General features: G+C 43.1%; 10 protein-coding genes across 10 annotated transcripts; 2 read left to right on the top strand and 8 right to left on the bottom strand.

Moving 5' to 3' along the window:
• Positions 1 to 138: 138 nt before the first annotated feature.
• Positions 139 to 2,499, bottom strand: FLC2 (flavin adenine dinucleotide transporter FLC2; the record flags this gene model as incomplete). The annotated part of the gene is made up of 1 exon (XM_018363267.1): positions 139 to 2,499. The coding sequence occupies one exon, from the start codon at positions 2,497 to 2,499 to the stop codon at positions 139 to 141; it is 2,361 nt and encodes a 786-aa protein (XP_018224059.1).
• Positions 2,500 to 3,303: 804 nt separating this feature from the next.
• On the top strand, positions 3,304 to 5,445 carry ACS1 (acetate--CoA ligase 1; the record flags this gene model as incomplete). The annotated part of the gene is made up of 1 exon (XM_018363266.1): positions 3,304 to 5,445. One exon carries the CDS (start codon positions 3,304 to 3,306, stop codon positions 5,443 to 5,445), a length of 2,142 nt encoding a protein of 713 aa, XP_018224058.1.
• A 128-nt stretch (positions 5,446 to 5,573) lies between these two features.
• PEX22 (ubiquitin-protein transferase activating protein PEX22) lies at positions 5,574 to 6,110 on the bottom strand (the record flags this gene model as incomplete). The annotated part of the gene is made up of 1 exon (XM_018363265.1): positions 5,574 to 6,110. One exon carries the CDS (start codon positions 6,108 to 6,110, stop codon positions 5,574 to 5,576), a length of 537 nt encoding a protein of 178 aa, XP_018224057.1.
• Positions 6,111 to 6,394: 284 nt separating this feature from the next.
• Positions 6,395 to 9,055, bottom strand: GPB2 (Gpb2p; the record flags this gene model as incomplete). Its single annotated transcript, XM_018363264.1, has 1 exon — positions 6,395 to 9,055. One exon carries the CDS (start codon positions 9,053 to 9,055, stop codon positions 6,395 to 6,397), a length of 2,661 nt encoding a protein of 886 aa, XP_018224056.1.
• A 286-nt stretch (positions 9,056 to 9,341) lies between these two features.
• On the bottom strand, positions 9,342 to 10,844 carry CNE1 (calnexin; the record flags this gene model as incomplete). Its single annotated transcript, XM_018363263.1, has 1 exon — positions 9,342 to 10,844. The coding sequence occupies one exon, from the start codon at positions 10,842 to 10,844 to the stop codon at positions 9,342 to 9,344; it is 1,503 nt and encodes a 500-aa protein (XP_018224055.1).
• A 309-nt stretch (positions 10,845 to 11,153) lies between these two features.
• Positions 11,154 to 11,729, bottom strand: ECM1 (Ecm1p; the record flags this gene model as incomplete). Its single annotated transcript, XM_018363262.1, has 1 exon — positions 11,154 to 11,729. One exon carries the CDS (start codon positions 11,727 to 11,729, stop codon positions 11,154 to 11,156), a length of 576 nt encoding a protein of 191 aa, XP_018224054.1.
• A 286-nt stretch (positions 11,730 to 12,015) lies between these two features.
• Positions 12,016 to 13,164, bottom strand: BDH1 ((R,R)-butanediol dehydrogenase; the record flags this gene model as incomplete). Its single annotated transcript, XM_018363261.1, has 1 exon — positions 12,016 to 13,164. The coding sequence occupies one exon, from the start codon at positions 13,162 to 13,164 to the stop codon at positions 12,016 to 12,018; it is 1,149 nt and encodes a 382-aa protein (XP_018224053.1).
• A 473-nt stretch (positions 13,165 to 13,637) lies between these two features.
• BDH2 (putative dehydrogenase BDH2) lies at positions 13,638 to 14,891 on the bottom strand (the record flags this gene model as incomplete). Its single annotated transcript, XM_018363260.1, has 1 exon — positions 13,638 to 14,891. One exon carries the CDS (start codon positions 14,889 to 14,891, stop codon positions 13,638 to 13,640), a length of 1,254 nt encoding a protein of 417 aa, XP_018224052.1.
• Positions 14,892 to 15,398: 507 nt separating this feature from the next.
• Positions 15,399 to 16,772, bottom strand: GDH3 (glutamate dehydrogenase (NADP(+)) GDH3; the record flags this gene model as incomplete). The annotated part of the gene is made up of 1 exon (XM_018363259.1): positions 15,399 to 16,772. One exon carries the CDS (start codon positions 16,770 to 16,772, stop codon positions 15,399 to 15,401), a length of 1,374 nt encoding a protein of 457 aa, XP_018224051.1.
• A 4,160-nt stretch (positions 16,773 to 20,932) lies between these two features.
• Positions 20,933 to 22,183, top strand: FLO9 (flocculin FLO9; the record flags this gene model as incomplete). Its single annotated transcript, XM_018363258.1, has 1 exon — positions 20,933 to 22,183. A coding segment is annotated over one exon (1,251 nt), but the record flags the coding sequence as incomplete, so codon positions are not given.

The raw sequence follows: 22,183 nt of genomic DNA, 5'->3' as shown, positions 1-22,183 counted from the left end.
TTTTATCGCCGAAACATATGTGGTGTAGGGATGTAATGACCATAATAAAGTACTGTGAGCGGTTTCTGTGAATATGTATTGAGGTATATTGATGGATTTAGTGTTATATAATATGTTCTTACATTTTTATATACTGAATTACAAGTATGGGTTAGTATTACGGCCGTTGGTATTGTTGTTGTTATTGTTAAAATGCGAATATGATTGATTGGAAGTCCCGACGTAAAGACTTGATTCGGGTTTTTTCAAGCTGGATGTGCTCAAATTATTTGGTACCAAGTTGGTGCGGGACACAGATGAGGCGCGTTGGTATTGTGGAGACAGAAAGTTACCACCTGTGCCCATAACGGCAGATGTAGGTTGTACCGGTTGCTCCGTTACATCCGAGCTGTCAAAGGGAGACGAGGTCTGTTTGAAAGAGGATGAACTCGTTTCGTCGTCGAATAGCCTAGTCGTATTCGTGGTTGTATTGAGATTCTTGCCGAAGGTATCGTCACGGAACAATTTTTCCTGCTCATTCTCATTGGTGTCCATGACGGCCTTCCTCATTTCGAATAGCTCGGCATCGTTTTTGTTTTCGTCGTCGAAATCATTTTGAATCTTGGGGATGAAGGACACACGGTCGTCTTTCATTGGTTGGTAACGAACATCCGGATTTCTGTGAAGCAATGCCAAAGTACAGGTGACAATGGTGAATAGTAGTAAGAACAAAGCGAACACTGCATTCAAAACAAACAAAATCACCGCCATCACCGAGGAGACCACTGCTGGCTGTTTGAACAAATTACTGAAGAATAAAAAGAAAAACGCGTTGATCATATTGACCAAGTGGATAGCAATATTGAAAATGTTGGTTCTCTTGTCCAAATATGGCCTTATCCAGCACAGGCAAACGAAATACACCAATTCAATGATAAAAATAATCATGGCCTGGGCCTTACCTTGGTTTTGTAAAACAGCAACAAAAAGCGATCTTAAAAAGGCATAACTCAGTAGGGGTAAAAGCCACCAAAATCTGTCTGCTTTGAATTGCACGTACAAGAACCCAAATTTGTTTAAGAAGTAGGTATCACTGTAAAGCAAATATGCGGGGTTCTTGTATAGTCTGAGCGACTCCCTCCCCTTAATTAAAACTCTTGTGGTTCCGTAAACTAACAGCCCAGTGATGACCAACAGGATCACGACCGCGTCGACGACTACTGCCGGGGAGTCTACTTGGGTGAATTCCCAAATGGTCAATAGCGAGACTTGAGGGAACGCGATGATTGACAGTCTGAAAAGAGTACCCTTGATAATGCTCCCCCAGTTTTTCCGGTACTGGAAGAAATTGGATGTCTCTTTCAAAATCCCGGCTCTTGTCAGGACTTCTAGTAAGGCTTTGAAGAAAATCAAAGAAACAATAACAACGAAGACAAAGAACAGGAAGAAAACAATCCCTGTCAAGAAAAAATTGGACAGTTCGATGTTTGCCAAATATGCGACTCTTTCAATACCTCTTAGCACGAGGATCTTGGTCGAGTAGTCACTTGGATCCTTTTCGGAAGTAGTGTACAGATTCGAGTCATCCAGAATGGAGTCGAAATTGTAATCGCTAGACGAGGCAACGGAGATACCACGTTTTTTCTGCACGCTGATAGACAACACGTCCTTGTTGGCCACCACGACGTTGGAAACACCGTTAGTGGCTTGCACGTACCAGTGGAAAATCTTCTGCATAAAGCCGGCATTGATGATACCCATCGACCATTGGAAATTCTGCGTCCATGCGGCAGCGATGGGCGGGACCCTGGAAACACCCATCATGGCAGTGATGGCTAAGTTCTGAAAGTAGATGAACAGCGAGATCGAGTTGGAGGCAATATGGGTGGCGGTGGAGGAGTAACCGATCACAGACACGAACCCGGAAGTGAGTACACCAACACCTGAGATGGCAGCGATGGGCCATGATGCATACTTGGTCTGCACTGTTTTCCCGTTGCTCAGAATGGCCTGCACGCAAGCGAGCGGGGTTTCGAAACTGGTATCGTTTTGTGAGTACGCTACCACACGGACCTGGGCGTCCAGATCTGGAATCGTGTACGCAATGCCGGGAAACTGCTTGGTAATAGAGGCTTCGATCACATACGTGGACATGATGTCGATACGCCCAGCACTTAGGGGGCACAGCGACACTTCATTCAGGGAACACAAGTCAAAAGTTCTGTCCAGGATCTTAAGCCCGTAGGCAAGCAGCTCCGCCTTCACAGTGACGTTCCCGTTCAGTGTCGTGGTAGCGTCGATATCAAAGATGATGGTGTTGTTTCCAGGGTAAAACTTCACATCAAAGAAAGAAGCTGTTAATTGCGAGTTATCCATGCACGTTAGCAAAGAAGTTGTCTGAAGATGCTTTGCGGACGCCGGCGTGGTGTCGTTCGTGTCAGAATCAGCGGAGTGTGCTCTGCCACTGCAGAGCATGAGACACGTCAAAAGGCACCTCACAAAGGTGTTCAGAAGGATCATGGCGATATAGTCTCTCTAGTAGTGTTTGTCCTCCGTCAGTGTAGTCGTGATATAGCAAACAATAAATCAAAAAGTGAGGGTATAGTATAGTACAGCAGGAAAAAAGTCTGGTTTACGGAATAGATACTGTTTACAAGAACAGTGATATATATGCCAGTCTATTTTCTTTCATAGTTCTCCGTAAGTCGCGAATGCATAATGATAATCCTTCCTGAAAGCAAGATGGCTGAGTAGTCGCGCGAAAAAAAAAAACGGCAAGGTTAATTTTAGAAAACAAGGAAAAAAGAAAAAAAGGAAGAAGACGTCGAGATTTTTTTGGTTAAGTCTCGTTACCCGTCTTTGGGGAAAAAAATGAAAAATATCATTTGTCACGTAAAATTTCGTGGACCGTGACGTAAAAGTTTTGTCACGTGGGCATGCGGCTGAGGAGTCGCCCCGGACGAATGGCGCAAGATCCGCGCTCCCCTAAAACGTGGCGCGTGTGACTCGCTCCATTGCACCGGGCCGCCGAGATGACCCCCCCCAGCCGTGGTAAACGACCCGGGGTCATCCATTTCTGTTATCGGCGCAAGCCAGAGAATAAAGGTTGGGGTACCTTTTGCCGCCCAGCTCCGGCTGCCACAGCCAACAGAAATTGGGGTAGTGCCCAGGTGGCAAATCTTCTCCCTGTTTTTGTATATAAACTGGGCGGCTATTTGGGTTCTTTCGCTTGTTTATTCCGTATCATACATAGTTCAGTTTTTGGTTCCTCTTCCTCTTTCCTATCGGTATAACCAACACAACAAGTCATTGCCTGCTTGTGTTATGTCTCCCTCTGCAGTACAATCTTCGAAAGCCCAAGAGCAGTCGAGCAAAATTGACGACTTGAAAGCACAAATGTCCAAGTCCGCCGCCACCCCAGAACAGAAAAAGAACCACGAGTACGAACATCTGACATCCGTCAAGATCGTGCCCCAGCGGCCCGTTTCTGATAGGTTGCAACCCGAGATCGCGGACCATTATTCTCCGCACTTGAATGGGCTGCAAGATTACCAGCGCCTGTACAAGCAGTCCATTGAAGATCCGGGCAAGTTCTTCGGCTCCAAAGCCACCCAGTTTTTGAACTGGTCCAAGCCCTTCGACAGGGTGTTCATCCCGGATCCAGAAACTGGCAGGCCCTCCTTCCAGAACAATGCCTGGTTTTTGAACGGCCAATTGAACGCATGCTATAACTGTGTTGACAGGCACGCGTTCAAGACGCCCAACAAGAGGGCCATCATCTTCGAGGCCGACGAGCCGGGCCAGGGCTACTCCATTACCTACAAGCAGCTGCTCGAGGAGGTGTGCCAAGTGGCGCAGGTTCTATACTACTCCATGGGCGTCCGCAAGGGCGACACCGTCGCAGTGTACATGCCCATGGTCCCCGAGGCTATCATCACCTTGCTGGCCATTTCCCGTATCGGCGCCATTCACTCCGTGGTCTTTGCTGGGTTTTCCTCCAATTCTTTGAGGGACCGCATCAACGATGGGGACTCCAAAGTCGTCATCACCACTGATGAGTCTAACAGAGGCGGCAAAATCATCGAAACCAAAAGGATTGTCGACGACGCGCTGAGGGAAGCCCCCGGTGTGAGACACGTCTTGGTTTATAAAAAGACCAATAACCCATCTGTTGCCTTCCAGGCCCCCAGAGATTTGGACTGGGCCACTGAGAAGAAGAAGTACAAGACCTACTATCCCTGCACTCCCGTCGATTCTGAGGACCCTCTATTCTTGCTATATACTTCTGGTTCCACGGGCGCCCCCAAGGGTGTTCAGCACTCCACCGCAGGCTACTTGCTAGGTGCTTTATTGACCATGCGTTACACTTTTGACACCCACCAAGAAGATATTTTCTTCACTGCGGGGGACATTGGCTGGATCACAGGCCACACTTACGTGGTTTACGGTCCCTTGTTGTACGGCTGTGCCACTTTGGTCTTTGAAGGTACTCCGGCCTATCCTGACTATTCCCGTTACTGGGATGTTATTGATAAACATAAAGTCACCCAGTTTTACGTAGCACCTACTGCTTTGCGTTTGTTGAAAAGAGCCGGCGACTCGTTCATTGAAAACCATTCTTTGAAGTCTTTGCGCTGTTTAGGCTCTGTCGGAGAACCGATTGCCGCTGAAGTTTGGGAATGGTACTCTGAAAAAATTGGTAAGAATGAAATCCCCATTGTCGACACCTACTGGCAAACCGAATCTGGCTCGCATTTGGTCACCCCACTGGCTGGCGGTGTAACACCAATGAAACCTGGTTCTGCCTCGTTCCCCTTCTTCGGTATCGATGCGGTTGTCCTTGATCCAACCACAGGTGAAGAAGTCAAATCCTCCCACGCAGAAGGTGTCCTTGCCGTCAAATCTGCATGGCCATCGTTTGCAAGAACCATTTGGAAGAACCATGATAGATATTTAGACACTTATTTGAATCCTTATCCCGGTTATTACTTCACAGGCGATGGTGCCGCAAAGGACAAGGATGGTTATATCTGGATTTTGGGCCGTGTTGATGATGTGGTAAATGTATCCGGACATCGTCTATCAACCGCTGAGATAGAAGCCGCCATCATCGAGGACCCAATCGTGGCGGAATGTGCTGTGGTGGGATTCAATGATGACTTGACCGGTCAGGCGGTAGCCGCATTTGTGGTCTTAAAGAATAAATCTAGTTGGTCCACAGCAACAGAAAGTGAGCTACAAGATATCAAAAAACACTTGGTTTTCACTGTCAGAAAGGACATCGGTCCATTTGCCGCCCCCAAACTAATCATCTTGGTAGACGATTTACCCAAAACAAGATCTGGTAAGATTATGAGACGTATCTTGAGAAAAATTCTAGCAGGAGAAAGCGATCAATTAGGCGACGTTTCTACTTTAGCCAACCCTGGCATTGTTAGACATTTGATTGACTCAGTCAAACTGTAATGAATTTTTTTTTCGTTGACGACTTTTTTTTGTGTTTCCCCTCCATGAAACAACTGCTATTCATGTTTTTTTCTTATATTTATTTATTTTTTGTAACGTTACATAATTTCAAGAAACTCTTCACCATTTCAACTACATATCGTATCAACTAGCACATCTTCCTCATCACTGTCAATGACGAACCTGACAAATCTCTGCACATCTTCAGGAACGATCGTAGCGCCACCATCACCCGCAAAGTCCTTAGAGTTCAGTATGCATTGGAACTTGCGCAACCTTCTTACACAAGACCATAGTCCGTCCATACTATCGCAGTATATAACCTTGTGTTCATTCCCAGAGTTATAGAACGCATCCTTGATGACCCGGTTGAATGATTCGTTAGTATGACTCGTAGGGACCAAAAGAACCACTTCGTCAGCAACGTATTCGCTCCAGTCGATAGACAGCCCTTGGACAGACTTACTCATTATAATACATTTGCTTTTCCTTGTTGTTTTGTCTTTGGCCGAAGAGTCACTTTCTCGAGGCAGGGCATCGTTAGTGTCGTTTACGCTTGTTAATTTTTGGTATAGGTAATAGGATGTGGCTAGAATTGCTACCGTTGCACCCACTACACCCACTGTTTTTGATTTGCTCAGCCTTCTACTCGATCCTGGTGTCATCTTTTATCGTGTGTACTTTCTCGCTATTATGAATTTTCTTGATGCCTCTGCTTGATTTTTCTGAAGCCTTTGTGCTGTTCCCTTTTCTTTATACATTTGTCTTCTTTTTTCACCTACTGAAATAAGGGAACCCCAAACAAATTATTAATACATGAAAATATAATTAAATCAGAAAAGATTTCACTATAAAATAGAACTCAAATATATCACATTCCAGTTGTAGGCAACTATAATTTTATAAAAGACAAATAAATTACGATTTTATTGAAAACAATTACAACCTTTCAATTTCCTGGATGTACACTAGGTAAAATACTTTTCAGGATCGTACCGTGCAAATATATTTCTTTTAAATTTGTTCGTCTCGACATTAATCCGCCAATCATTACAATGCTCTTGTCACACTGCAAAGAAGTCCCGCCGATACCGACCACTACATTTGAATTAACGTCCTCATTTTCATTATCGCTCCCATCTTCGTTATCTTCCTTCTTGGATAAGATAATCTGGTGGTCTTCCCAACACTGCGTACTCAAGTCAATTGTATTTAGAAAATGACCACCCAACGGTAATTTTTTTACACTTTGATTTTTTGAAGGCTCATCATTATCCCCCGAATAAAGTGCGTTCACATCCTCTTGTAACATACCACCTATACATACACATATTCGGCCAATGCTTTCCATTTCATGACCAACGAGTCCCACGTTGACAGTATCTAACTTTTCATCGACGCTTTTGCTTGGTTCCGCTCTCGTGAAAGTCTCTATAGGTGTCCATGTCTCACATTCCAGGTCCATCAGCCACATATCATCTAGGACATTGAGACCGTTGGAACCTCCATGTAGTATAATGTTTTTACGTATAGGCATATCTTGACTTAGTATTAATCTCTGTCTTCCTATTGTACTCATGGGGATAGATGACAAGTTCACCCCTGGTTTCATTGTCATATTATCAAAATCGTAGTTCATTTCGGGACCAATAGTACTGTCCGCGCTCGATCTACTGGGGGGGACACCAGAAATTGAAGGTTCGTCCGTTGCAGAACTGCCATTGAAAAGATCTTGATGCGTACTATGTACCATCATCGGGAAAACTGGCTTAGGATCAATAACACGGTCCTTTGATATATATGACGGTTTCAAAATGAAGTATTTTTTTAAATTGCTTAGTAAACTCGTTTCTAGTGCGCTCCTATCCATCAACGACGTTCCATGAAGAGAAAAAGCTGCAAAAGCTCTTTCTTCAGGCCAGTCTAACTTGTCCTTCTCTCTTGGTGTCAAAAGTATTGCGTTGGCCGTCTCTGAAAATTTACAATAACCCTTTTTACCCCGACGCATCACAGGAATTTCAATCTTCCATAAATCATTCATCGCCTCGTAGCGGTCATCGCCCGTTTGTCTATAACCACCAAATATTATGATAGTGTGTACACCATAAGGTGCGCTACTATTATGTGATAAGGATGAAAGCACTGCTGATTTTTCGAGTCGCCCTTTAGACATACTAGGCCCTCGTTTCATAGAAGCGGATCCCGCTGTATGACTCTCGTTCGTGTTTACGGAATGAACGCTATTTCTTCTATTCTGGTTATCAATGGAGATTTGCAAATGACCGAATCGCGCTGACATAGTCGGATATGCATTATATTTAGAAGACTGTACTATAACATCTATTTTGGTAAACTTTAATGATATAATATCAAGAATATAGCCAGTATTGTTCACATATAACCTTTTTTTTAGATGATATTTCCCATTTTCATCACCACGGGTTTCCGTTCTGATTTCAAATCCACCGTAAAAGAAAATATGCCGTTCTGTTAATTTGGAACCTTGAACACAGAGTAACGGAGGCGGTATATAACCTCTCATCTTGGGCTTGCTAAAACGACATGAAGGTACAGCGGCCACATAAAGATGAGGATTATTGACCATTGACGGATTGTTGATTACTTGGGGTAATAGTGGGGGAGGTAAGTTTTTTATCCCATCTACAAAAAAATCGTTCAAAAGTGGTGCATCCTCTTCATAACTATAGCATGGCATTAATCCTCCAAATATGTAAACGTTTTTATTCAATTCGACAGCACAATGGTAGGTTAATGCTGGGAGCTTATCTTCAGAAAATAAAGAAGGAATAGACAAACTACCGGACGAAATTTCATATTCTTTGGGAACATAACCTTCACCATCTAAAATCTGTTGGCCTGGAATTTTTTCAAAAAAAAGATCCTTTTTCACAACATTGTCTTCATCATAATCGTCATCATACAATCTTGAAGAGTCTCTATCACGACATAGTTCAAAATCCTTAAAATCCGTTCTTAAGTCTGGAATCCATAGACTATGTAGTTTCAAAATATCCCATTCTTTAGTATTTACCGTCAATAACTTTCTATAGTATTGAAAATATGGTACTGCAGACGGTATAGAAGGCAAGCTGGCGGTTTGGAAAGTATCGATGCCGTGCTCCGGAGTTCCCCCGATGCTTGTTCCCCTAATGCTTCTGTTTTGCATATCAGAGATTATTTGAAAGTTCGCGTAATTCACCGATCGCACACTACGATTCAAAAACCTATCAACCATAAAATTGGTCTGCCAAATATCATTACTCTGTGAAGGCATATCCGAGTTCTTTGATGTACCACCACTGTGACGCAAAGCAAATGGCTTCTTTAAAGAATAATATTTCTTTAACAAATATTCATTCTGAGAGCTAACGTTCACTTTATCGCCAAATATTTCGTTACTGAAAAGCGCAAACATAGAAAGATAGTTGGTAAGATATGGTAGAGGCTTAAAACAATGATCACCCAACGACTGGGGGCTTTCTATTCGCTCATCATTATCCATAGGTGGTGACAATGGAGATACAGCAGCTCTGTTCCTCTCGTAAGGGCTATATCCACCGTCATTCCATGGTGAGCTGGAAATCTCCATGGCTATCGAGTGTTACCAGACTAAGAATGCAAATAGTTGGCCTGCCAATGAATTGCAATCGTAGTTGTTGTACTTGTGCCTTATCGTAGATTTGCAACACTCCAATTCCCTTAATTACGGACTTTTTTTGTTATATTTGAAGGAAAATGAAGTGAGTTAAGGTCGGCATCGGGTAAGCCAAAAAAAATGATTATATAACCATGGTTGCAGTGACATCAACACGATAAGTATCTATAAAACGGCGCATGTGTCACTGGTATCAATGGGTCACAGTCGTAATCGTCGTCTATATAAGAATTATATACCAAAAAGACAGCGTCGCAAGGAGAACGACGGCGATAGTAAGTACTGATTTTGGAGATTCCAGAATGCAGTCGATGATGCGATCGAAAAAATTGAAGGACACCGTTTCGCTGTGAAGAGTATCTTGTAGACCACCTAATCTAGTGTTCATGAACTTGCGCTCTGAAGAATCGTCGAGACGCCTTGAGGCACGATTTCTCATGACCCATGTCTTATTTCCAATGATTTGCGCCTCCGTTACGTTTTTACCCAAATAAATGTTACTTATCATCATGTTAGGAGATCCGCTCCAAAATTCGAAAATTATACCGTTGATTGGATTTTCGATTCGTAATGGATGCTTCTCTTCGTAGTACAGTGGGTTTTCAATCTCTGGCGGTTGCCATTCTCCCATGTAATTGGGATTTATGACTTGGTTAGGTTCCCAGGGACCGTTGTATTTGGGGTTCTTTATTAGTCTTGACTTCCACTGACCACAGCCATGTTCTATATCACAGAGGGGATTTTTTACCATGGGTGGGATCCATTCGCCATGCTCAGCCTCTTCCCACCAATGGGGTTTCTTAGCCTCAGGATCGAGTATATATTTAGAAATAGATTCATCCCATTCCAATGGTTTTGCGTCGTTTGGATCCGGAATCATTAGCGGTTCGTGTTCGTTCCAATCATCAGGTTTTACTAAAGCAGGATCCGCGATCCAAATGCGGTCATCCCAATCATTGGGCTTCGTTACCGAAACATTAGGAACAACCAAAAGTGGTGAAATGGGTGGCTTAAAAAGATCCTTTGACGTGTCTTTAATACGTTCTCTTGCCATGGCGATTTTACCATCAATAAGGATTTGCAAAGACTGAGTAGATTCGTCTATTATTAGCGTATACAAATGTGATTGTGAATTATCAGTCAATCTCGATAAAGGTGCCTCTTGTAAGTATTTCAACTCTGATTGATGTGTGATTTTGTGAACCTTATTGATAGCAAATTGCACACCGTTGGTGTCTGGAACACAGTAATCCGGACCAAACACTAATTCTACGCCTTCTTTACCTGGAGAATAACTCTTTAATGCATCTGTATCCACTAAACTAGATACCAATTTAATGAACGCACCGCCGCATGTCAAAGAATTTTCCACCTTTATTTCGTACTGAACAACTAAAGTATCCGTATCCGAGACATTCACAGGAGTCTCCAAGACGTGTCCTATCATAGCTGCTGCATTATTTGTACGAACAACGAGTCCTTTATTTGGGAGAGACCCCTGCAATGGACCCTGCGAGATTCGCCATTGCGCACCATAAATTTTAGCACCTTTCTCATTGGTAGCACCACTGGTGATCCACTTCTCGTTTAGATGCTTTGTATCCACGTATCCTTCAAATTCTTCCCAATACGAATCGTTTCTCAGCGTGAAATCAGATTGCTGCAGCACAGCCTTAACCAGCGATATGTTCAAAAAAAGGAACTGTAGATATGCAACTTTCATAGTCTTGCTGTCTATGCTCCTTGTTCTATTGCTATGCCAAACCAATGACCATTGAGTCCCCACGCAACACTTACAACGATATTCTTCTCCTCTTCAACCGATCCGAAATAGGTTTTTTCTTCTTTATCCATTCCTCTAGTGCACTGAAAAACTGCGACGACAATAAAGCCTTTTTTTAATAATGTACAATCGGATATATAAAAATTTATGGAACTAAACTAAACCTGGTTATCTAAATAACAAATATGGAAAAAAAATATGCTTATTATATATATGTATCCCGAACTTGCCTTTTTATGCGAAAATGTTCTAGTCTTCAACATCATCTGGTAAGACACCAAACCTATTGACAGACTCTTTCTCTACTCGCTTACTCTCAGTTGAAGACTCAAATACGTCTGATATCTCCTCACTTTCATCCTTTGTTTTGTTCAGGTCGTCTTCATCGGTATTCTTGGCCTTCGCGGAATAACCTCCGCTTAAAAGAGCCAACTCTCTCTTTATAGTTTCATTAGTGCTATCCCAGCCAGCCTTTCTTGTGTTCTGGACGTACTTGGCACGAGAAATGGACTTGGCAATCTTACCATCCAAACGATTGGTGAAATTCAAAGCCTTCACTAAACGGTCCTTGTCCATCAATGAGATAGAATTGGCTAACTTATCTTCTAGAACCTTTTTATTTATCTTTTTACCCCTCTTGCTTCTATTTGCTTTCTTAGAAATCTTTGCTTCCAGTAATGCTTCATTCTTGGCAGCTGTTCTAATCAAGATATTGGACAAGTTAGTTTTTTCTGGTCTTGGTAGTTCGGTTAAATCCTTTACTTCTGGATCATAAATTTCCGCTTGTCTAGCGGCTCTAGAATTCTTTGATATTTTCTTAGCCATGGTTTTCTTGCAAATGTTATCGTACTCGTTTGATCCTATGTAAGCAGCGTCTTTCCTCTTTCATATCTCATTCTGATACTACTGAAGGGTGTTTTTGTAATGAAAAATTTTCTGCTCATCGCTAAGTGCAGTAAAACAGGAACAAAAAAAACGTGAAAAATAAAATATGTGAATACAATTATATTATAAAATTAAGATAAAATATCTGTTCGTAAAAATAAATATTATAGATCACATAATAATGCGTATTAAAAGCGAGGCAGAGTGCCTTACAGTGTTTTTGTCGTTACTTCATTTCACCGTGATTGTTGGGAGTCAACAGAATCTTGACGTTGGACTCCTTATGGTTCATTAGTTCCTCAAATCCCTTTTCCCAACCATCTTCGATTTTCTGCTTACCTGTAATCAAATGGTTACAGTCTTCAATGGTGATGTCACCGTTGTGAATCGCCTGGACGACCTCTTCAAAATCATCGACGACATAGCCAATCGAACCGGTGATTATCTTCTCTTGAAGAGTGACGTTCATTGGCTGGAATGGTACAGGATTTGGGCCCCAAACTGCAATGTTAGTGGCAGTTCCCTTAAACGTTAATGCTTTTAAGGAGGCATCGAAAGTAGCTTGAATACCAGAACAGTCATAACTGTAATCAAACCCGTCGTGGCTCTTGGTCAAACCACGTAGTGCTTCCACGGATTTCTCGCCGTGCTTCCTAGGGTCAAAAATCTCGACACCTAGGCGTCTGGCCATTTCCATCCTTCTTTCTGCAACTTCAGAGACCACTATCTGGCCGGCGCCCATTCCCTTTAGTACCAAGATGGTACACAACCCAATAGGGCCCGCACCAAGAACCAAAGCTGAACTACCTTTTTGGAAGCCTGACAGCTTGACTGCGTGCCAGGTAACAGACAAAGGTTCCACTAAGGCAGCCACATCCAACGGGATTTCCTTGGGGACCGGGATGATATGGTGCTCAGTGACAACGACTTGTTCAGCAAACCCACCACTGATCACGCCTAGCCCAATGAAACCCGCATGTGTACAAAGGTTCTCACAGCCCTTCTTGCAGGCATCGCAAGGCTTGGAATTGTAATGTTTCGAATGCGGCCAGCAATGCAAATCGGCACAACAACTACCGGCTTCGACGACCACATGGTCGCCCACTTTGACCTTTGTCACTTTAGGCCCCACTTTCGAAATAATACCGGACATTTCGTGTCCCATTGCCAGTGGTAAAGCAGCGCTGGACAGGGGATGGCATTCCCCATCCTTCGGCATAAAGATTGGCCCATCCGTGTATTCGTGTAAGTCCGAACCGCAAATCCCACACCAGGAGACATCGAGGATGACTTCGTCGTCGGCCTGGATTTCCGGCTTAGGAATATCATTGGTGAAATGAATATCACCCTTCTTAAAATATGCCAAAGCTCTCATGTTTATTTATTATTCTATTGTTATCTATCTTCACCAAAAAAATTTAATCTAGAAAAGGATAAAAGTATAGCATGAGCTGGCAAGAAATCCTGCTTACGTCCTGCTCAGACAGACAATCCGTCTTTTTATACCCATTGAGTGACTTTTCCTTTTTTTCTTTCATTATCAAAGCAAGAAACTGTTGAACTCCTTAAAGGGAAAAAGACAAGCAAGAGAAAGGCAACACGGATCTCTTCCTCCGATTAAAGCATGATGCCGTCCAAACACGCGAGAGAGCGGTCTTATTACGGCGAAATACATGGGGTAAAGGTTATATTTGAGTTAGTGTAGGTATTCTGTATATAGAAGAGTTGAGAAAAATGGTGTATAAGAGGGTGTATATGTGTGTATGCGTATGTACAAGAACGCTTATTGGAGTTTTGCTTTCGATATGATTCGTCGGAACGGATCGATGCGGAGAAGTGGGTACGTAGTCATGTGTGACGCAGCTTGGCCTCGTTCATGGACTCTTTGAGTCTTTCTTGGTCCTTGCAGTTGCTGAGTTCGGAAATATCTTCCTTTTCGTTATCCGGTTCTCTTTCCAATTCGCCGTGATTGTTCGGAGTCAGAATAATCTTGATGGTGGACTGCTTTTCGTTTATCAGCTTCATGATGGCACCGTTAAGACCGTCTTCGAGACTGACTCTACCAGTGATCATGTGTCTGGCCTTGGCAACATCAATCCTGCGCTCTTCCATAGCCTGGATCACCGCCTCGAAGTCATGGTGAGTGTAGCACATGGACCCCGTGTACTTTCTCTCATGCAGCGTGATGTCCATTGGAGAGAACTGTATCTTGTGGTGGCCCCACATGGCCAGATTCACGGCGGTGCCTCTAAACGTCAGACATTGAATGGAAGCATTCAACGTAACTTCCAGCCCGGAGCAGTCGAAAGTGTAGTCGTATCCGTCGCCGCCAGGAGCGACCGACCGCAAATATTTGATACTGTCCTTAGCGGCGTGGGCAGTCGGGTCGAACACCCTGGCTCCCATCTTCTCAGCCAACTCTCTTCTTACCTTAGCAGGCTCTGAGACGGCAATGTCACTGCAACCGGCCGCATTGAGTGCCAGAATGGTACCCAGGCCGATTGGGCCGGCACCAATGATCAGAGCAGTGGACCCGGCTTTGAAGTCGCAGACGCTGATCGCATGCCAGCACACGGCCAACGGCTGGATCAAAGCAGCAACGTCCAATGGCACGAACTCAGGCACCTTGTAGCAGTGCGACTCGTTTATCACCACCCGCTCTGCGAACCCACCACTCTGCACGCCGGCACCACAAAGGCCCAAGTACGAGCAGATGTTGTAGAGGCCCCTTTTGCACGCGGCACACCACTCCTTGTCCACGTTTGGCGAGTCGGGCCAACGGTAGCGGTCCCTGCACGTACCCGTGGGCTCAACGACCACCTTGTCGCCCACCTTGAACTGCGTCACGCCGGGACCCACTTTCAAAACAGTGCCCGCCATCTCGTGGCCCATTGCCTGAGGCAATGGGTTGTGGCTGATCTCGTTCGTGTGCCCGTCCTCTGGGAAGAAGATGGGACCGTCTGTGTACTCATGCAGGTCCGTACCGCAAATACCGCACCATGCGATATCGAGAACAAGCTCGTCGGGAGCCACGATCCGGGGCTCTTCCAGATGGTTGGTGAACCTGATGTCACCCTTACCGAAGTATGCCAATGCTCTCATATTTATATATTATTTTTTTTTCGTTTTTGCTGTTGCTGTTGCTGTTGCGGAGTATATATGTATCTATATCCTACAGTTCTAGTGATTACATTACAAGTAACAAATGACAACTGACAAGAGGCAAGAACCTCAAACCACAAACGCACACCATTGCGCCTTTTATAAGTTTTTACCACCACCGTCAATTGAACTGCTGCCGACTGTTGCCAACTGCTGCACCTGCTGTTTTTGTGTTATAGCCGTGGCCGTAGCCGACCCCCTGCTGAGTACTCCTTATCATTTCTGACTTAACCCGCTCCCCTCAGCTTGCCTATGTTAATCATCCAGGTCCTGTCTGCTGCTGCTGCTGCCTCCTTACCTCACAGCGCGATTTCGCGAGACCAGGGGGCCCTTTCTCGTAATACTTGAACCCTGCTTAAAAAATACGTAATTCGAAGATTATACACTCAAATATACAGAAGAAAAGAAGTAAAAAAAAAAAAAGGTCTGTTTGCGTTGCGGCTGGATTTAGAACACGTCTCCCTGGTCGAGCATGGCGTCCGCCACCATGACGAAGCTGGCAATGTTGGCACCCTTGACCAGTGACGGCAAGATCTTAGTGTTCTTTTCCGTTGCGTACTCTTGTGCGGCTTGGATGCAGTCGTTGAAGCAGTTGATCATGATCTTCTTCAACTCCTGGTCGACGCGCTCACTGGTCCAGGTCACTTTCTGGGAGTTCTGTGCCATCTCGAGGCCGGACACTGCGACACCACCAAGGTTGGCAGCCTTTGGTGGTCCAAACCAGACTGCGTCGCCGGCAGTGGCTGCGGTGGAGCGTGCGGTTTCGAAGACAGAGATGGCCTCGGGCGTGGAGCCCATGTTGGCGCCTTCGGCCACGAACTTCACGCCAGAGGCCACCAGCGACTTGGCCTCGTCGCCGCTAACCTCGTTTTGCGTGGCACAAGGCAACGCGATGTCCACGTCGCTCACATGCGTCCAAGGACGTGCCCCAGCAATGTACTTGACCTTGTTCTCGCCGAAGGTAGCGTACTCGCCTACGATCTCCTTCAGCGACTTGAAGTGGATCTTGGCGGCGGCGATGTCGTTGATCTGCTCCAAAGTGATACCTGTCTCCGAGACGATGCAGCCCTGCGAGTCGGACAACGAAACCACGACGCCTCCCAGCTCGATGACTTTCAAGGCCGCATATTGTGCTACGTTGCCGCTGCCAGAGATAGTCACACGCTTGCCCTCGAACGACTCCTTGCCGTTGGTGGCATAGTCGATCATGGCTTGAGTGTAATAGACCAAGCCGTAACCAGTGGCTTCGGGCCTGATCAAAGAACCACCCCAGTTTAGACCTTTTCCGGTCAAAACACCCTCCCAGGAGTTCTTGTACGATCTGTAAGCGCCAAACAGGTAGCCTATTTCACGCCCGCCCACTCCGATGTCGCCAGCGGGGACATCCGTATCCTTGCCGATGTGCTTGCTCAGTTCCCTCATGAATGCATAGCATATTCTTCTGATCTCGTTGTCGGACTTGCCCTTCAGGTCTACACACAGGCCACCTTTACCGCCGCCCATGTCCAACCCAGTGAGGGCGTTCTTGAAGATTTGTTCAAACCCTAGAAATTTCAGTATCGACAGATTCACCGATGGATGGAAACGCAGCCCACCCTTGTACGGCCCCTTAGCCGAGTTGAATTGCACTCTGTATCCCTGTGCCACTTCTTGTTCGCCTTTGTCGTTCTCCCAGGTAACTCTGAATTGAATAATTCTTTCCGGAACAGAAACAACGGGAAGCACTTTCTCATACTGTGGGAACTTTTCAAATAATGTAGAATCCTTCACAGAAGAAACTATTTCATAGTACGCCTGCTGGAATTCGGGTTCGCTTACCATTTTTCTGCTTAAATATATATGTACTACTTTATATATGCTTGTCTCTTACACAAGACTACAAGACGAGTTCCAACACAACCAAACACTAGCTATGCCAGTCCTGCTTATATAGATGCCAAAGGAAAAAAGAAAACTAAAACCCAAAATGCACTTTGGTCATCATTTCCCTTGATCGTGGCATTATATACTACCCTTTAATGATGTAAATCTTATCTTATCGATAAGGTCCCTTTAAGTCCTTATTGGCTCACTCCCTCCGCTTTTCTTTATTTTAGAGCCTGACCAATTAAACAGAAAGAAGACAAAAAAAAAGGAAAAAAAACCATTGGGTTTATGTTTTGGTGTGAGTTACACATTCGAGATAGCCATGAATGAAAAAGATGGTTTTGCTACAACTACTCTCAACCAAATCTTGTTTCACTGCGTTATATAACTTGAAAAATTCAACTATTACTGTATTATGATAATTCCCGATTATTTTTACATAACAGGCTATCGTATCAGTCCCTTCCAAAACGGAAAAAACCGGCAGTTTGAAAAGTAATATGACCTTGGGTTGACGATAGTGATTCATTACTTTACATGTGCTTCACTGCTGGCTGGATTTACCAATATAACCAACTGGCAATTTGCTGATAAGCATCAACACACAATACGTTTCCTTCTAACATATTACTCTTGAAAACATAATTGTAATCTGATTGAAAAAAAAGATTTTACAACAAAAAAGTCTTAAGACTTCTTTCGGAAGCAACACGCTAGAGATTTTTGAATTATGCTCAACAGAAGCAATACTACTTGTAAAGTCGGTTGATTGTACTGGCATTGCATACCGTTTCGTTGGAGCATTGAATAACAATCGTCCACGTATTACTGTTATATACAATGTTAGAAAATGCCATGAACTACGAGACCAGTAAATTAAGATACAGGTGTTACCGAACCTAATGTGTAAGCATTGATATTGCAAGAGGATCAATGAAATGTATAAAAAGAAAAATAAAGAATCACTAATAATAGTATGCAAAATTGTTAAATATGTTTGGTCGATTCCTCCAGTTCATGAAGAGAAAATCTAGTGTAAACTATATGCGTAAAACTGAATAGAAGTGGAGTCGCAGAACTTGTCACTAAAGTTACAGGTTAGAAATTTTTTTTATTCTCAATAGTGGGCACACGTAATGTAATACGATGCGAATGGGTATGACATGCGTTGCACAATGAGCTACTGATAATAAAATGCATGAGCCAAGCCTAAAATGAAAGAAGGTGAAGTTCATAGATGTAAACTACACATGCGTATGGTGGAATATTCTTCTATAATGCACGGTTGTGACTATTATTTGTATCGTATATCAAATGGACGTTGTAAAACTAAGATTGTTAACCTCTCCAGAATGTGCTGCTTTTTATGAACAGTTTACGTCAACATATGGGCAAAATATACATATATAGCTGTTCTTATAATGACGTAGTAAAAATACTCTGAGAAATTATTCAGAAGAATAGTTTATGTAACAATAACTTGCAGTCGCAGGAGATAAAACATTTTTAGACTCACTAAGAAACCCATAGCTGACACTAATGCCTTCCAGTTAAAATTAGTGAAAATTTCACAAATAAATGTTTACGAATCTTGTAGCAGAAGGTATCTCCACATTAGCGCTGGCCAGACGATGGCCTTTTGTTATTTTTTTTTCAGATAATATACTATATTAGTTGGAAATGCTTTTAAACCAACTCTTTCTTTTGGCCAGATATTTGAAAGCAAGAAACGTGGGCAAAATGGTGAGCAACTTTGGAACTTTGCCTACTCTCTGTGGAGAGACCACGCAATATCTTTTTATTGGGTTAATCATTACACCTTCCCAGTTCCAGGCGATGTGTGCCGTACATTTTTGAGGGTCGACAGGTTTGAAACGAGGTTGTTACTAAAAACAAGACCCTTCGGAACCAGATGGGCCAGTGATGGAAATGCGACAAGGAACATTAGGAAATAGTATGTCATGGCGATGTTGTTAAGAGACGTGATATTAATGTAAGTAGATGACCTTAGCATGATTGATTATGTCTGGATGGATGAAGAGTATATCTTAGGATCTGTCGGATTCACCAAAAAAGATGGCACACATTTCCATCTGGCCTGTTGACACACAAAGGGCTCTTAAAATGCCAAGAAACCGTAACTTTTTAGCCTATTCGAGACTCAAGCAGAATCAAAATGCATGCAAGAATTAACTTCGTCCCCATCAACCATTTGACTTCGCATATTTGTAAAATGTTTGGGGGCCTTTGTTCTTGATGTGCCAGGCTAAACCATCGAATAGGAAGTTTAAAGACTAAAGGAATTTAAAAAAAAATAATTTAACTATCCGATAAAATCTAGCCCATTGAATCTGATAACCAATTTTTTAATCCCCTCATAAGGTAGCAGAGTTTCTAAAACGTTAACATTTCTGTCTCAATGCTTTCTCCCGCTGCTTCAATTCTCTTGTTATAATCAACAATGGCTAAATCAACAAAAGACCTAGGTAATTTGAGTCTTTTTTGACATTTTTCAAGGATAATTACCTACCAAACGGGACAGATCAGACGAGACTGAAAACGAGGCTCAAACAGGGCATATCAGAACGTCCGTAAGCAACGTACACTCTTTTGTTCCTCGACTCAGTAATGAAAATATGCCACCCATAAGCCTCTGCTGAATCGGGTGATCACTGCAGACTGATGAACTGATGAATAAGGTTAACTTACTTTACAAATTACTTCCAACATATTTCAAATGTGAGGGGCTTGTGAACTGCAAAGACCGTGCTGAAAATAATTAAACTGCCAATATTCGAGGTGGGAAAATTTTGAGTTCTTTCCTTTGTGACGCAATATGGCTGCCTTTTTTTCACGCTCCGCGATTATAGTAGCCTTGTTAAATTCAATCAAAGGAAGGCATCTGTAGGCGTCCGTGTTCAAAATCCATACAGTCTTAGCGACGTTTGCTACCTTAGTGGCAATAAATCACATGTATATTGGATGGAATATTTTTATGTCATCATTTCTTTTTGAGAAACGAACTATCCCGTGCTTGTGCCTGTCAGCGATCTGAAGCCCACTGATGCCGCCAGTCAAGTAGCCCTTAAAGTTCAGGCTCGTCTGTTATACACACTATTCTAGCACCCACCGCAATAATGCCAAAAAAGGGTATTTACTCGCTCATTTCAAAATCAAAGGCTGAGTAAAACACCTTGAAAAACAGATCCGGCAATCTCTGCTCCTTCATTCACACTGCTACGATATCAAAGGCACGGATTCGAAGAAAAAATTTCAAATACAGATGGTCGGTCTTATTGGAAGAACAAATTACGATTCCGATAGTTGTTTGCCTTGAACCCACTTTTTATTGCATATTCTACTTTCTACGGCTTTTTCTAAACATTTTACAGCCAAACGCGCCTCCTGAAGCAAAAAACCTTATTTGACGTTAGACTCTTAAAAATTTCTTCTTTTGCGCAAAAAATATGCAACTTTGAAGTTCTAGAATATATTCTACGAGATCAGTTAGGGTTGCCTTTTTTTTTTTACAGTCGCTAACCGATATATTTGCCTTACGCAATTATTTAAGGTTGCTCGAAGAGCACACTAGAGCAGAGAGCTTGCTATTTTATGCGCGCAGTTACCAGTTTCCAAAGCTAGTTCACAAAGCCCAGTATATTTTCCTAGCTGGTATCCTTCCTCCCGATCTAGAAATGTATAATATGCAAACAGTGCCTTCTGTTCCGTTATTATAGAAAACTCATGAATAAATCCGAAGCACATTCAATGGCAACCATGCATTGGGCGTAGTAGTAAATTTCTTTTTTTTTCTTTTTTTACTGTTTTGGACAAATTTCTACTCCATGTAGTATACGCTTACTATCACTTCAACTAAAGAGTGAAATTCACGTACCTATCGGGTACCATAACACAGGGTGTCAGAGAAAAAAGTTAACTAAAATGTTCTGTGCGATAAAATTCATGCCTTACTTACTACAAACGTATTATTGCATTAAACTGAAATCAACTGCATAATTATTGCACACACAACCATGAGAATACTCGAAATGTTTAAATATATAATGTTGGTTTTTATCTATCACTAGGTAATACTAAAGCTTTTCTAAATTCGAATGCGAAGAATATCCATATTTTGTAGCACCTTAACAATGTCTACGCCTTATTACTGCATATTTTTGGCTGTTCTCACATTCGTAGCCAATATTGTCTCTGCAAGTACAACGGCATGTTTACCAGCAAACGAAAGGAAAAATGGGATGAATATCAACTTTTATCAGTATTCATTGAAGGATTCATCTACATATTCTAACGCGGTTTATATGGCTTCTGGATATGCCAATAAGGTTCAAATAGGATCCGTTAGTGGGCAAACTGACATCTCCATCGACTATAACATTCCTTGTGTTAGTTCATCCGGAACTTTTGCTTGCCCTCAAGGAGATGTTACTATTACGAGAAGAGGCTGGTCGTGCCAACGTAAGGCTTGCTCTAATAGCCAAGCTGTTGCCTACTGGAGTTCAGATTTGTTTGGTTTCTATACGACCCCAACAAATGTAACTTTGGAAATGACAGGCTACTTTTTGCCACCACAGACTGGTACCTACACATTTAGCTTTGCAACGGTGGATGATTCAGCAGTTTTATCAGTCGGAGGTGATGTCGCATTTGAATGTTGTGCACAAGAACAACCTCCCATCACTTCAACTAACTTTACAATCAATGGTATCAAACCATGGSRKGGRAGYYTGCCTCCTAACATCGAAGGGTCAGTCTACATGTATGCTRATTACTACTATCCTATGAAAGTTGTTTACTCAAATGCTGTTTCTTGGGGTACACTYCCAATTAGTGTRRMATTRCCAGATGGCACTACTGTTAGTGAYGAYTTCGASGGGTAYGTCTATWCYTTTGAWRAYRACYTRKMYCAGSCYAACTGTACCGTTCCAGACCCCCCAAACTATACCACTACAGGAATAATCACCACCACAACAGAACCGTGGACCGGCGCGTATACAACGACAGACACTCAGACCTCTACTGTTACAGGTCTCAACGGTTTACCAACGGATGAAACTATCATTGCAATTAAGACACCAACAAGTGTCAGCTCATCGAGTGTTTCATCCTCTGCTGTTACCAGTTCTGCTACCACATCGTCTGATGTAACTAGTTCTTCAATTGTCACATCCTCTGAAGTAACCAGTTCTGCTTCCACATCGTCTGATGTAACTAGTTCTTCAATTGTCACATCCTCTGAAGTAACCAGTTCTGCTTCCACATCCTCTGACGTGACAAGCTCTTCTTCCGCATCGTCTGATGTTACCAGTTCAACCTCTTCCACATCGTCTGATGTAACTAGTTCT

This window comes from Saccharomyces eubayanus, chromosome I (genome assembly GCF_001298625.1).
Source record: "Saccharomyces eubayanus strain FM1318 chromosome I, whole genome shotgun sequence".
Classification (NCBI taxonomy): domain Eukaryota; kingdom Fungi; phylum Ascomycota; class Saccharomycetes; order Saccharomycetales; family Saccharomycetaceae; genus Saccharomyces; species Saccharomyces eubayanus.
Note: the sequence above shows the minus strand (reverse complement) of the source record. Positions and strands in the feature narration are given on the sequence as shown.